The 14,081-nt window shown below is 33.7% G+C and overlaps 1 protein-coding gene across 2 annotated transcripts in view; it reads right to left on the bottom strand.

Moving 5' to 3' along the window:
* PELI2 (pellino E3 ubiquitin protein ligase family member 2) overlaps positions 1–14,081 on the bottom strand; it is a 130,447-nt gene that overhangs the window by 69,084 nt on the left and 47,282 nt on the right. The window contains exon 2 of one of the 2 annotated variants that reach the window (XM_007472936.2): positions 52–181. The exons of the other annotated variant lie outside the window; for it this stretch is intronic. Coding sequence (XP_007472998.2) covers positions 52–181 — 130 coding nt within the window. The remainder of the gene's footprint in view (positions 1–51; positions 182–14,081) is intronic. 2 annotated transcript variants of the gene reach the window in all.

Genomic DNA, 14,081 nt, shown 5'->3' with positions numbered 1-14,081 from the left:
CATCTACAATAATTTACTCTGACAGACCCACTCTCTTCCAATGTCACATACCTTGGATGCCTGGGGTGTTGATATTACATGAACAGTGCTTGGCTTGACTCCATTAGCCTTTGAGCGTTTGTAAAGAGCAAACCTGCTTTTCCTACGTCCTCGGTCTCCATTAGGAAGTGCACCATTGTACCTACAAAAAATTGTGCAAGAGTTCACATATTTGAAAAACGAAATGGTTAAGAATCAAAGTTTAGATAAAACAAGGGAAAATCCAATAAACCATAAAACATTTACTAATAAATAATCTCAGAAGGAAAAAAAGTGGCTAATACACAGACTTTAATAGTAACCAAATGTTAAATACAAATTTTGAAAGAAATTTAAGAGTAATTAGAAGTTCCTTATATAATAAGATTGGTATTAGCTTTGACAATTTACTAAATTTAATGTTAAACATATTTCATCTACTAAACGTAGGGAAAGTAGGAAATCTTTGTTTTCTTTTTCCTCCCAAGTTTCCTTTTGTTTCCTAGTCAAAATATTTAGAAAATAATAGATTAATGGAAAACCACAGTGACTGGAAAATAGCTGCTTTCAGAATCAATGAGACCTGGGTTCCAGACTTTTTGTTGACTAACATTATTATTTCATTGCTATTAAGACAACATTTTAAAGTTCTAAGCTGCAGAGAAGAAAGGTAATGATCAGATCGAGGAAGTTCTTCATGCAGTGATAGCACTGATTTTTAAAAAGACATGCTAAAAGCAGTGATCCTGAACAACTTGGAGGGATCTAAGAGAAAGAACACTATCCACATTCAGAGGAAAAACTGTGGAAATAGAAACACAGAAGAAAAACAACTGCTTGCTTACATGGGTTGAGGGGATATGGCTAGGGAGGTAGACTCTAAATGAACATCCTAGTGCAAACACCAACAACATGGAAATGGGTTCTGATCAAGGACACATGTAATACCCAGTAAAATTGTGCATGAGCTACGGGAAAGGTGGAGCGAGGGGAGGGAGGGAAATAATATGATTCTTGTAACCAAGGAATAATGTTCTAAATTAACTCAATAAATAAATAAATAAAAATTAAAAAATTAATTAAAAAATTAAAAAAAGACATGCTAAATAATACACACCATCTTTTTATATGTAACCATTCATGGAAACATTGGTTGAAAGGAGACCAAAACAAGTATCTTACTTTACAGAAACTTTTAAGCTCATCACACTCCTCTACATTCGCATATAAATTTTCTATCAAGGAGCCAGAAAGGCAGATTCCCAGTGAGTGGGGTGCAGGACCGATCTCTAGGCTCAAAGGCCACATCCAAAGGATTATTTATTTCTCCCAGGGGCCAGAGGAGCAGAGGCCTATACTCTAAGGCAGTCAGGGCAAAGATAAAAGGGATGACTTCATGCAAGCAAAGAAGAACTGAGGTAACTGGTCAGGGGAAGAGTTATACAGACACTGGAGAGACCCCTTCAGTGAAGTCTATGGGCATGACAAAAAAAAAAAAAAGAACTAGAAATGCATCACTCCAGAGGCTTGTGGGCACTGGCTACTTTAATCAACTCTAACACTTTCCTGAGGATTCAGAGCTGTTTCGAGGGACAGACTCAAAGAGCAGTTGGAAACGGTTCAACATCAGTGTGGCAGAAGGTCTCCAAGTGGAATACCCTAAAGATCCATGCTTGGCAATGAGCTTATTTTATCAATGACCTGGATAAAGGCATAGATGGTATCCTTGTTAAAAATGAGAGAGATGAAGGCAGCTGGATAGCGCAGTGGATTGAGAGCCAGGCCTAGAGACTGGAGGTCCTAGGTTCAAATCTGGTCTCAGACAAGTCCCAGCTGTGTGACCCTGGGCAAGTCACTTAACCCTCATTGTCTAGCCCTTACCACTCCTCTGTCTGGGACCAAATACACAGTACTGATTCCAAGACAGAAGGTAAGGGTTTAAAATCAAAATAAATAAATAAAAATGAGAGAGAGAAGAGAGAAGAGGCAAGAAAACAAGCCTTTGTTAAAGGTCTGATATGCGCCAGGAGCTGTGTGCTAAGCACATTATGAATATTACCTCATTTGATCCTCACAACAACCTAGAAGACAAATGGTATCATTATTCCCTTTTTACAGTTGAGGAAACTGATTCAGACTGGCTGAATGACATGCCCAGGGTCAAACAGTTAGAACACCTCTGAGTGGGCATGTGAACTCAGGTTTTCCTGACTCTGGGTGCAACACTTTATTTATTGGGCCACTTTAGTTAACAAAATTGTTGGAGAAAATTATTTTTCTTCCATTGCAGGCACAAACCTGTCAATAACAATTTTTATTCATGTAAATTATTTTAAATGTAGACATTTTTTTCCTTCAGTAATGTCCAAATTAACCAAGTTGGACCCAAGACATTTCTCTAACACAAGTCATTTTTTAATTTATTTTAAATTTTTTTTTATTTATGTTTTAGAAAATTTTGCCATGTTTATAGGATTCTCTCTTCCCTCTTCCTCCCCCCTCCCAGAACCAATGAGCAATTCCACTGGGTTGTACAAATATTGTAACTTGATAACTATTTCCATATTATTCATTTTTTCTATAAGGTGATTTTTAAAAGCCTAAACCCCAAAAATCCCATACCCATAAATACATGTGATAAGTGACATCATATGTTTTCCTTTTGCATTTCTACTCCCAGAGTTCTTGCCCTCAATGTGGATAGCATTCTTCTACATAAGTCCTTCAGGAGTATCCTGGCTTGTTGCATTGCTACTAGTAGCAAGGACTATTACATTGGATTTTTCCACTATGTTTTACTTTCTGTGTACATAATGTTCTTCTGGTTCTGCTCATTTCACTTTGTATCAGTTCACTGAAGTTCTTCCAGTTCATATGGAAAGCCTCCAGATCATCAATCTTTACAGCACAATAGTATTCTATTGCCATCAGATACCACAATTTGTTCAGCCATTCCTCAATCAAAGGTATGCCTGGAAGGCAATTTAGAATTATACGCAAAGGGCTTTAAAATAATACCTACCCCTTGATCCATCCATACCACTGCTGGGTTTGTACCCCAAGAGATAATAAGGAAAAATACAGCCACTCTTTGTGGTGGCAAAAAAATTGGCCTCCAGAATGGTTGTATCAATTCACAACTCTAATAGCAATTAATTAATGTCCCAATTTGCCACATCCCCTCCAACATTTATTATTTTCCTTTACTGTCATATTGGCCCATCTGATAGGTGTGAAGTGGTACCTCAGCATTGTTTTGATTTGTATTTCTCTAATTATAAGAGGTTTAGAAGACTTTTTCATGTGCTTATTGATAGTTTTGATTTCTTTATCTAAAAACTACCTATTCATATCCCTTGACCAATTGGGGAATGACTTGATTTTTTTGTACAAATGACTTAGTTTCTTATGAATTTGAGAAATGAGACCTCTGTCAGAGGTTTTTATCATTAAAAAATTTCCCCCAATTTGTTGCTTCCCTTCTAATTTTGGTTACATTGGTTTTGTTTATACAGAAATGTTTTAATTTAACATAATCAAAATCATTCATTTTACATTTTGTAGTACAAGTCATTTTTAAGACCTATTTTAAAGGCTTCTTGAGCAAGGAAAAGTTTATACTAATAGTTACAGAGCACCAAACAAGATAAAGGTTAAGATCCCATTTTATCAAACAGAAAAATAGTTACTTTTTCTGCACACTCTTGAATCAAGTTTTTTTCCTAAAACTATCCAATCCCTCTTTCACCAATCCCTTTAAGAGTTCTGTTTTCCAGCTGATTCAAGCTGGAAAATAAAGTCATCAAAGAAACTTTCCCCATTATCTTTATCTTCATCCCTTCAGGAAATGGGGAAAGACAAGGACCTTAAATTAGATTTCCCCCTAAATTTGATCACCAATCTTAATCTTTTTTTCCTAAGACTTTAGCTTTCATTCTTAAACTTTTATAAATTTTATAAAAATACCAGATAATTTTGAAATGTTTTCTTAATATTCCTAAAAGAGGATGTAAAGGGACTTTGCTTACACACAGCAGATGAGTCAGGATGCAAAAGGACTTTAACAGGCTTGTACTGGGTTTAATGTAAAATAAAATTCCATAGAGGTCATAATAAAGTATTATATCTGGATACCAAAAACAAACTTCTTGAGCATAAACGAAAAAGGCATGGACAGAAGTTTTGAAAAAGATATGGAGATTTTAGTGGACTGCAAATCCAATGTATCAGCCTTATGAGATGACCACTCAAAAAAGCTAAAGCAAACAATAGAGCATAAAGAAACATAGCTTCCAGGAATAAGGAGGTGACTCACCAAAGAATTGTGTTCAGTTCTGGGTTTTATATTTTAAGAAAGAATTGATATGTTCAAGAGTATTCAGAAGACCAATTGGGACAAAGACCCTTAAGGCTACACTGTAATGCAATGATTAAAAGAACTTAGCAAGAAACCCTCTACCCAGAAAAACTGTGATTGGTCTATACCCAAAAGAAATCAAAGAAAAAAGAAATGGATTCATATCTACAAAAACATTTATAAGAACTCTTTTTTATAGTGGCAAAAATTAGAAACCAAGTGGATGTCCATCAATTACAGAATGAACATGTATGACATATAATTATGAAGGAATACTATTATACTGTAAGAAATAATAAAAGGGGTGATTTCAGAGAAACCTAGTTAGACATATATGAACTGATGCAAAGTAAAGTGAATATAACAAGGAGAATAACTTACACAGTAACAGTAATATTGTAAAGATAATCAACCATGAAAAGACTTAGCAACGTGAATCTATATAATAATCTAAAATAATTCCAAAGAATTCATAATGAAAAAATGCCATTCACTTCCAGAGAGAGAGAACCAATGAGTGCAGCAGGCCAAGGCATATTTTTTTCATTTTATTTTTCTTGGCGCCCCTACCCCCCACCCCCTGGCTAATGAAGAAATGTTTCACATGGGCATAATGGATATCTTCTTTCTTGCTGTCCCTGATGCACAAGGGAGGGGCAAAAGGAGAGAAAGAACTTAGAACTTGGCATGGTTAACCCAGAAAAGACTCAAGAAATATCTGAACTATCATGTATTAGAAGAGTTACCATGTGGAGAAGGTACATCAGACTGGTTCTCTTTGACTTCAAAGGAAAGAACTAAGAACATTGAATACAAGTTGCAATGAGGTCAATTTAGCTTTAACATAAGAAAAACTTCCTAAAAATAAGGAATACTATGTCCAAGAGTGGAATTCACTGCTGTGAGAAGCAGTAGCTTTCCCATTCTGGGAATTCTTCTAGTGGAAGTGGGATAAACCCCTCCTGTGTGTGGTTTAGGATAAATGACCATTAAGGTATCTTCCAGCTCTTAGATTCTGTGTTTCAGGTTCTGGGCCACAAGTGAGAGCAAACTGTAGCACACATCTAATAAGAGTCAAACCTGTGAGGAAGTGGTATAGAGGGTAGACCAGGGCTGAGCCTAGAGTTAAGAAAACTTTGGTTCAAATCAAATCTCATATACTTATTAGCTATGTGACTCTAGGCAAATGACAACCCCTGCTTGCCTGTTTTCTTCTTAAATGTCTCTTATTTTTACTTTTTAAATTATTTTTATTATATGATTCTTTGCTAGGATAAGCAGGGACATGCTTGCTAAGTTGCTAAGGAGGCTAACATGGCTGCAAAGAAAACTCATCAACCAATATAGATTTTTTCAAAGTATTCTTGCATAAGATGAAAAAATAGCAGTTAATAAAAGATGAATACAAAAGCATGAAATGTTCCTGTAGGAAAAATTCAGAATGAGCTGAGATCGACAACATTGTTGTTTTTATATCTTAACCTATATTAATGAAAAGATAAGGATCAAAAAGTTAACAGCCCAGCCTATGGAGATTAGCACTATAATAAACTATAAAAAAGGGAAGAATTATTAAACTTTGATGTTGCCTGTTTAATTTGCCATGGAAACTGATCAAAAATGACAAACAGGAATTTCCACTTTGCATGAATGCTGTATTCATGCAAATTCAGCCATTCAGCCATGGCCTGCACCAAAGAGAAAAAATTAATACTGGATTCACAATTTTTACTAATTTATCATTGTTTTAAATTTAAGCATTGTTTTGATCCGCTTGAGGAATGTCTAAATTGACAAGAGTTCCTTTATGCATTCACATATATCCTCCCTCACAAAAAATTCTTAACATTTATAGAATTCCTAAGTGAAAAAAAATTTTTTAACATGAAAAAGTTAACTCTGAGTAAGATAAAATTTTGCACATTGCTTCTTTAATATAGAACAAAAGTTACTTAACTATAAGATAACAGAATCCAGACTCTACAATACACAGTACCAAATAGGACCTACTAACAAAGCAAAGAGGGAAAGAAGAAACAGAATTAGGACTTGACACAAAAACCAAATGGAAGAAATTAATCTGAAAACATAAGTAAACAAAAGAAAAACCAGAAGATAAATGAAAAAATATAATGAGCATTTAGTTAAGAAAAAACCCAAGAGATAAGAGCTGATGAGAGAAATATTAAAATAACCCCAAGGAAAACCTTAGTAAAAAGAGTGAATGGACCATGAGGCCTCCAAGAATGATTAATATAAATAAAGAGATAAAAAACGAAATTAGAATTGAAAGAGCACTGATGAATAGCTTAAAACAAGAGACAGAAAACCTAACCAAGCAGTGGACCTCCTGAAAAACAGAACAGAGTAAACAAAACCCAATCAATCCATAAGCAACAAGAAATTTCATTAGAAAATTTAAAAAAAAAACCTGAAGAAAAGAATATAAAGTAAGCTATCTTCCAAAATAAAACAACTGATCTGGAAAGAGCTTTAGAAGAAATTATTTAAGAATCATGGGCTTTCAAATCACTAAAAATTAGAGAAAGGTAACTTAATATAAGTTCATCACATCCATCAGACTGGCAAAGATAACAGAAAGGATAATGGCAACTGCTGGAGGATCTGTGAAAGAGTAGGCATATAATGAACGTTGGAGAAGCTTTGATTGGTATAGTCAATCCGGAAAGTTAATATTTATACTCAAAAAGTTACTATATCATGGGACTGTGTAAAAGTATACAAATAAGAATTTTATAACAGCATTTTTTATCATAGCAAAGAACTGGGAAAAGTGTATGATAATCAATTGAGGTATAATTGAACTAATTATGATACATGACTATAATGAACTGTTAAAAGAAAGAATTTAAAAGATAGGGGTGGGGAAAGGAGTACTTGTATGAACTGATACAGTGAAATGAACAGATTTGGGAGAATAATGTAAATGACTACAACATTTTAAAGGAAACTGAAAAATTATGATCAATTCAATGACCAATTACAACTCCAAAAGATTTATAATGAATTATAACAAAAAAAACCTGACCCTGAATACAAAGTATATGCTTATAATTGGGGTGCAGTTAAATATATGCATATATTATAATAAAAAGTTATTGTGTGATTTGAGATGAATATAAGAAATTCAGGAGAAAAAATAAATTTTGTATGAAGCAGAGCAAAAAAAGCAGAGCCAAGAGAACAAATATAAAGTGGCTACAATATTGTAAAATAAAACACTGAAAGATGATAGATTTAATGTTAAATGTAATAACCAATGAAAAAATGATTAACAACATTTGCTCTTCCATAGTGCAGCAGGAAAAGTATCAAACCTGAATGTCAAATCCTATCTCTGTCACTCCCTGTGAGTCACTGGCCAAGTCAGAGAAATCTTTCTAGGCTTTAAGTTCTTCCTCTATAAAATATGGACAGACACAGACTAAGGTGATCAGCCTCCTGCTAGAGAACAATGATCCTATAAATCCCTCTTTTTGAGAAGTGATGGACTATTACTGTTGATTTTGCACATACAATTTTGCACATAGTTACCATTTTGATTGCTTTGCTTAAATCTACTTTTTTTATATGGGAGAGTTATACTATGCTGGAAAGAGGGGTATTGAGAAGTAATAGTTGGATAAAAAACAACAACAAAAGCAGTAATAAAACTTTTAAAATAGTACACAGGCTATACACTATGATAACAAACCTATGGTACATGTGCCCAAAAGGGCATACAGAGCCCTCTCTGTGGTAATTCTGGAGTCACCTGCCAGAGTTCATTATTAGAAAGCCAGAGGGACTTGGGGCAGAGCTATTCCCCTCCCCCTCTCCATGTGCCTGAGGACATTCTTCACTCCCTCCCCCCCCCCATCCCTCTGCCCAGCAGCCCAATGCAAGAGCTTCCTCCCTCCCCTCTAGGGTAAGAGGCAGGAAGGTGAAGGGGGTGGAGTGCAAAACTCTTGGGGAGAGGGGATGAGGCCTGGCACTCTGTCTCTAAAAGGTTCACCATTACTACTATACATGAATCACTACCTTTGACTCCTATTTTCATAGCTGGCTCTTTTATTGGCTATAGCCAGTTATTCTGTATCTCATTCGCCTCAGCCAAATTCTGCCAAATGCTTTAAGTATGCCCAATCCTTTTGTAAAGTTGTGTCATCCAATTTTAGCCTTTCTTTCCTAAATTAATAGATTCAATTAAACAACTATTTGTTATGTTCTTTTGTGACTAGCTCACTATTTTGTTCTGCTAACTTTATTGTCTCCTTTGGAACTTGAATATGACTTTAATAACTGCCCTTGTGTTTTTAAGGATTTCTCTTATCTTTAAATCATTAGCCAATCAAAATACTGAAGATTTGGTTTCTCAAAATAGGTCTTTCCTTCTGATTCTCTCAAGGTGACAAAAATAGATTAAGATGATAAAACACAATGCTGAGAGCTATAAGACAAAACATACTCATTTGCCTTGGGTATTCATTGCAAAATGATGGAAATTCTTTTAGAGAGCAATCTAGTAGAAAATTGAAAAATAATAGGAAATTTACTGGATTTTATGTCTGTAACATCTAATTTCAATGTCAGTCTTTTTCTACTTATTACCTGTGTTGCTTTAGATGAATCGCCAAACTTCTCTGGGCCTCAGATTATTATCTGTAAAAAGAAGTGGTTGAAGTAGGTGATCGTTAAGATATATTTTAGCTCTAAAGCTATGATCCTATAAGGACTGCAGCTGACTCAATAATTCACTGCCGTAAATATGGTGAGAGTTATCAAAAAGAAAAAAGTCTTTACAATTAAAAATAGTTATTAACAGCATTATTTATTATTTTAAAGATAAAAACAACTAATACACTATAAATGTAGTATTTTGAATGAACAATGATAGATGAGCAATTGGAAAGTGGTTGAATAAACTGCTACATCGATGTAATAAAATATGATACAATTAAGAAAATATTACAAATATGAATATGAAATACTGGTGAAATAGTTGCCCAAAAGGTTTAACTCTTTTTGTTGACTTTAAAAATTATTCTCATAACAAATCTCTTTATTTTAAATTTTTCAAGTAGGGACTGTCTTAAAAGTGGGTAGAATTTAAAATGCCACTTTTTTCCCCACTGGCTAAAAGAAAAGGATCCAAGGAGAAGGCAAATCTACTAATTCTATTTGTATTTTAATCATCATCTCTATTAGAACTTTTAATATGTCTCTTATCACTAATTACTCAATGGAATTAGCAAAAACCCTTTTTAGATCGAGGTTTTATCAACATGATTCACAAGTATTACCTGATCCTACGCAAATGAGGTTTAAAAGAATCCTTAAATTTGTCACCTCTGCAATTAAGCCAATTTTCCAGCATGCATTATAAATAAAGAGAAATTCAAGGCTTAGATATTAGATGACAAATTCAAAGTTTAAAGCAAATCACAAATTGAATCTCAAGTTAGACTGCCTGCAAACATCTCCATGTCTTAATATACCCCATTTCCAATAACTAAAACCAAGAATGATACCCAAACATTTTTATTTTATTTCAGGACATCCTTTTCCCTAGTAACAGCTAAAGATATTCAAAGAATTAGGGGCACAGGAACTGGAACTTAAAGAGATGAAAGGGATCTTTCAAGGTCATCTAGTCCAACCCCTCCATTTTACAGTTGAGAAAATTGAAGCCCAAGGAGATTAAGTGATTTCAGAGAATCATATAATTAGAGAGCAGGAAGAGGCCATATTATGAAAGGAATTCCTACGCTAACATAGCTAACAAATGGTCACTTAGACTCTGCTTGAAGACATAAAAAGAAAAGCCTCACTACCTCTTAAGGCAACCCATTACACTTCCTAACTTAAAACTCTTTCCTAACATCAGGCCTAAATAGGCCTCTTTGCCTCTTCTACTTAGTGTTCTTGGTTCTGCTCTCTGAGATCAAATACAATAAATCTAATTTCTTCCATGTGACAATTTTTCAAATACTTGAAAGCCAATCAGTCTTCTCTTTTCCAAAATAAACATCCTCTGTTTCTTCCCATGATTCTCTATGGCCTGGGCTCAAAGCCCTGGTGGTCCTCCTCTGAACACTCACCTCTCTTATGCATGTTCTTCAGAAGAACCTGAAATTTCTACAACTCAATATAACATCCTGACAAGAGGAGAGTAGCAGATCTACCACCTCCTTGAGCTTGTCTTCTGGAAGCCGAAGATCAAATCAGCATGGGGATGTGAGTGTGGGGGTTGGAGGGAAAAGAATCATACTGCTAAAACTTGAAGTCAACTAAAAATAGATCTTTCTCAGATGAACTATTATTTGATCATGCTTTCCCCATCTCATACTTGCCAAAGCTCACACAAAGTAGCAAGTGGCAAAGACAACTTGAATCCAGGTCTGCTGATGCCAAATCTAGCAGTCTTACAATGATCATTTAGTATTAAGTATATGTTTTTGGGAGGCAGCTGGGTAGCTCAGTGGATTGAGAACCAGGCCTAGAGAAGGGAGGTCCTAAGTTCAAATCTGGCCTCAGACACTTCCCAGCTGTGTGACCCTGGGCAAGTCACTTGACTTGTTTTTTAAAATGTTAAATGAATTAAAATTGAGTTCTTAAAAATTTAGAGGACTGGTACCCAGATAAGGCTAGTTCTGCCCCCTCCCCTCCACCACCATGAGTTACTTGGGAAAGGTTTTGAGGTTTGTCAAAAGTGAATTCCCCAAATTAAGTCAGCTTTAAGATCAGGTTTCTGGAGTGGGGGGAATCCCACAATCAAAGAAGAATTAATAAAGTGAGCAAAAAGATAATACAATGGGGAATAAGACTAAAACTTCTAAAGATCACAGAAGAGAATTCCTAAAAACCTCAAGCATAAACAGATAAATAAACAGAGAAGATAAAATCAGAAGGCAAGATGACTTCATCTAAGACTGCAAGCATCTCTAAATAGTTTAAGACAAAGAGAAAACCGTGAGGGATCCCCAAGAAAGCAAAGGACCACAGCAGCAAGATGTTTCTGAGTGATTCAAGAGAAAAATCAGAATCTTAAGAGAAGTTACAAGGGAATAGTAGAATGTAATGGCAAGCAGAGTAAAAGTGATTTACAAAACAAAAAAACCTGAATCCCCAATAGCAAGTCTTTAAAAAAAAAAAGATTTAGACTACAAACACACAGAAGTGAAGGACAATTTAGAAGGAAAATAAAAATCAGTAAAATTAAGAGAACATATGCAAACACAATATATTAATCCTGAAGATGGGATGTTTTGTAAACAACTTAAAAGATCATAGATATCCCAAAAGAACATGAATCTCAAAAAAGCTGAACTCTAAAATGCAAGAAATAAGTATGAAAAAAATGTCCAAAACTTCTAACTAGAGAAAACAAAGAACCATCAAAATTATATGTAAACTGCATCTAGAAAAAAAGACTGCTCACTTCAAATTCTAAAACATTTAATGGTTTAAGTGAACAATTTTAATGACAAATAATTTTTAAGTGACAAAAATATTCAAATATAAAGGAAAAGAAATTTGAATAACATAATCATTCTGTGCTGCAACTGACAAAAATCAAAGGAAGTTTAATAATATATTCCAAAAAAAAAAAAAACAAGGCTCAAGATGTAACAAAAAAATGTTAAACCCTGAACACCTGAATCTAATCACTAGGGGGAAAAGATAAAATTTCAATAAAGCAGAAACATTTCAGGCATTGCTACAAAAAAAAAAAGACATAAGGAAATCATTCAACTTGAAGCCACCTGAAACAGCAGAAACAAATACCAATCCCAAGGAAAGTATAATCAACAAAATAAAATATCTCACCTCTATAGACCATTAAAAGAGGGAAAGAAAATTCTGAAAGAGATAAAGGTGAAAAGGGCTGATGATAACTAAATCTCACAACCTCACAGGAAAATCAATTTATTTTGTGAGAGTAAATCACAGAACAGATGATAAAAGATGAGAGAGAATGAGAAGATGAGGGGAATGTGTTATATACCCTAATCAAATCTGTGGTACACAAAGGGAAACTTAACTCATGTAGTATCTAAAAAGAAGACTTATTTAAATGCTCTCACTGAAGAGCACTCCCATAGTAGAAGATTATTCTGTAATAAGAGATAAGGACCTTAAAGTGGATTTAATTTACAAAGATTTGGCTCTTAGAGATATCACTTCCTCTGAGATACTGTTGTTTGTCCACTGACAAAATCCTGCCTCAGGAGAAAGAACATTAGAACTACTGGAGATATCCAGGAAGATTAGAGGGCATGGACACTAAGAATAAAGAAAAATGGAAAGAAAGATCATAAAGGGTGGGGAAGAAAGGGTAATAAAATGAGATCCTACAATTTGAGATAGAAGGAAATTTCTACCAAAGGGCAGTATTTCCTTCTACAGGAATGGAAACTTCTAATATCTAGTCATATTAGGAAAAGGAAGTTGGGAAGAGATGGAGTTTACAAAGTAATAAAAAAAAGAAATTGTTTAAGGGAACTAAAACTTGGTACTTTAGAAGCTTTAATTCCATAAGAAATATGGAGGACCAAAGAAGGAATAAATAAGCATATACCATGAATCAATGAATAAAAATTGAGACTAAACATAAAGAAAAGAAAATTAATGAAGAGAATCCAAGAAAAAGAATTTAAGTTGCAGAATTTTTTTTTAAAAAAGCATCAAAAAATAAAAGAAATTGGAGAAGAAACTGAATAGAACAGATAACTAAATGAAAGAAAGAAAAAGGCAAAATTACAAAAAGAGGAAAAGGTTTAATAAAAAGGAAAGGAAGTGGATGTTTAGGGTAAGAATAAGAGAGCCTACTAGGAACAGACTGTAGATTATGTAAAAATAATTTCAAAGGCAAAATACTACTCTAAAATAAGAATTAAAAAAATCTTAATTCAGAAAAAAGCAATATTTGAGTCACAAAAGGAGGAATAAAAACCTGTCTCACAATTTTAAGTATAAATAGCTTAAATAATCCAATAAAATGAAAAAGTGAGACTGAATAGAAAAGTAAAATTTACATGAAAAAATCTTAATTTTTGAAAAAATAAACATAAAAGAAATGCAAATCTAAAAATTAAGACATGCATAAAATAAAAATGAGACGCCAAAATATGACTTAAATACAAGAATCTACATATTTATCAGTACCATGTAGTCCTTTTACAAAACAAAAACTGACCATGTATTAGGCCATAGAGATTGCAAATAAATCTAGTACAACAGAAAAACTAAACATATCCTTTACTGACCACAATACAATCATAATAGTGGTCAATTCAGGAAGCAAAATTTTACAATACACCCACAACCTTAAATGGAGTTAATCACAAAATCCTAAATAGCAAGTGGGGGGAAGAAAAAAAAAGAAACAATAAATCATATGAAATATAACAATAATGGCAAATCAACATAACAAAATTTATAGGATATAAGTAAAAACAGTATTCAGAAGAAAAAATTATATCCCTTTAAGACATGCATGCATGCATGAACAAAAACATAAAGAATTAATTAAATGAATATGTATTTTTAAAAATTTGAAAGCCAAAACAAACAAAAATGAGCACAAAAGAGAAGATATTGGAAACAGAGGAAAAATAAACGTGAAACTAAAGTCTATATAAATAATAAAACTAAAAGCAGATTATTTGAAAAGACAAAAAAATTATCTTAGCACAGGTTATTT

This window comes from Monodelphis domestica, chromosome 1 (assembly GCF_027887165.1).
Source record: "Monodelphis domestica isolate mMonDom1 chromosome 1, mMonDom1.pri, whole genome shotgun sequence".
NCBI classification, from domain to species: Eukaryota; Metazoa; Chordata; class Mammalia; order Didelphimorphia; family Didelphidae; genus Monodelphis; species Monodelphis domestica.
The sequence above is the reverse complement of the archived record's forward strand: the minus strand, read 5'-3'. Positions and strand labels throughout refer to the sequence as shown.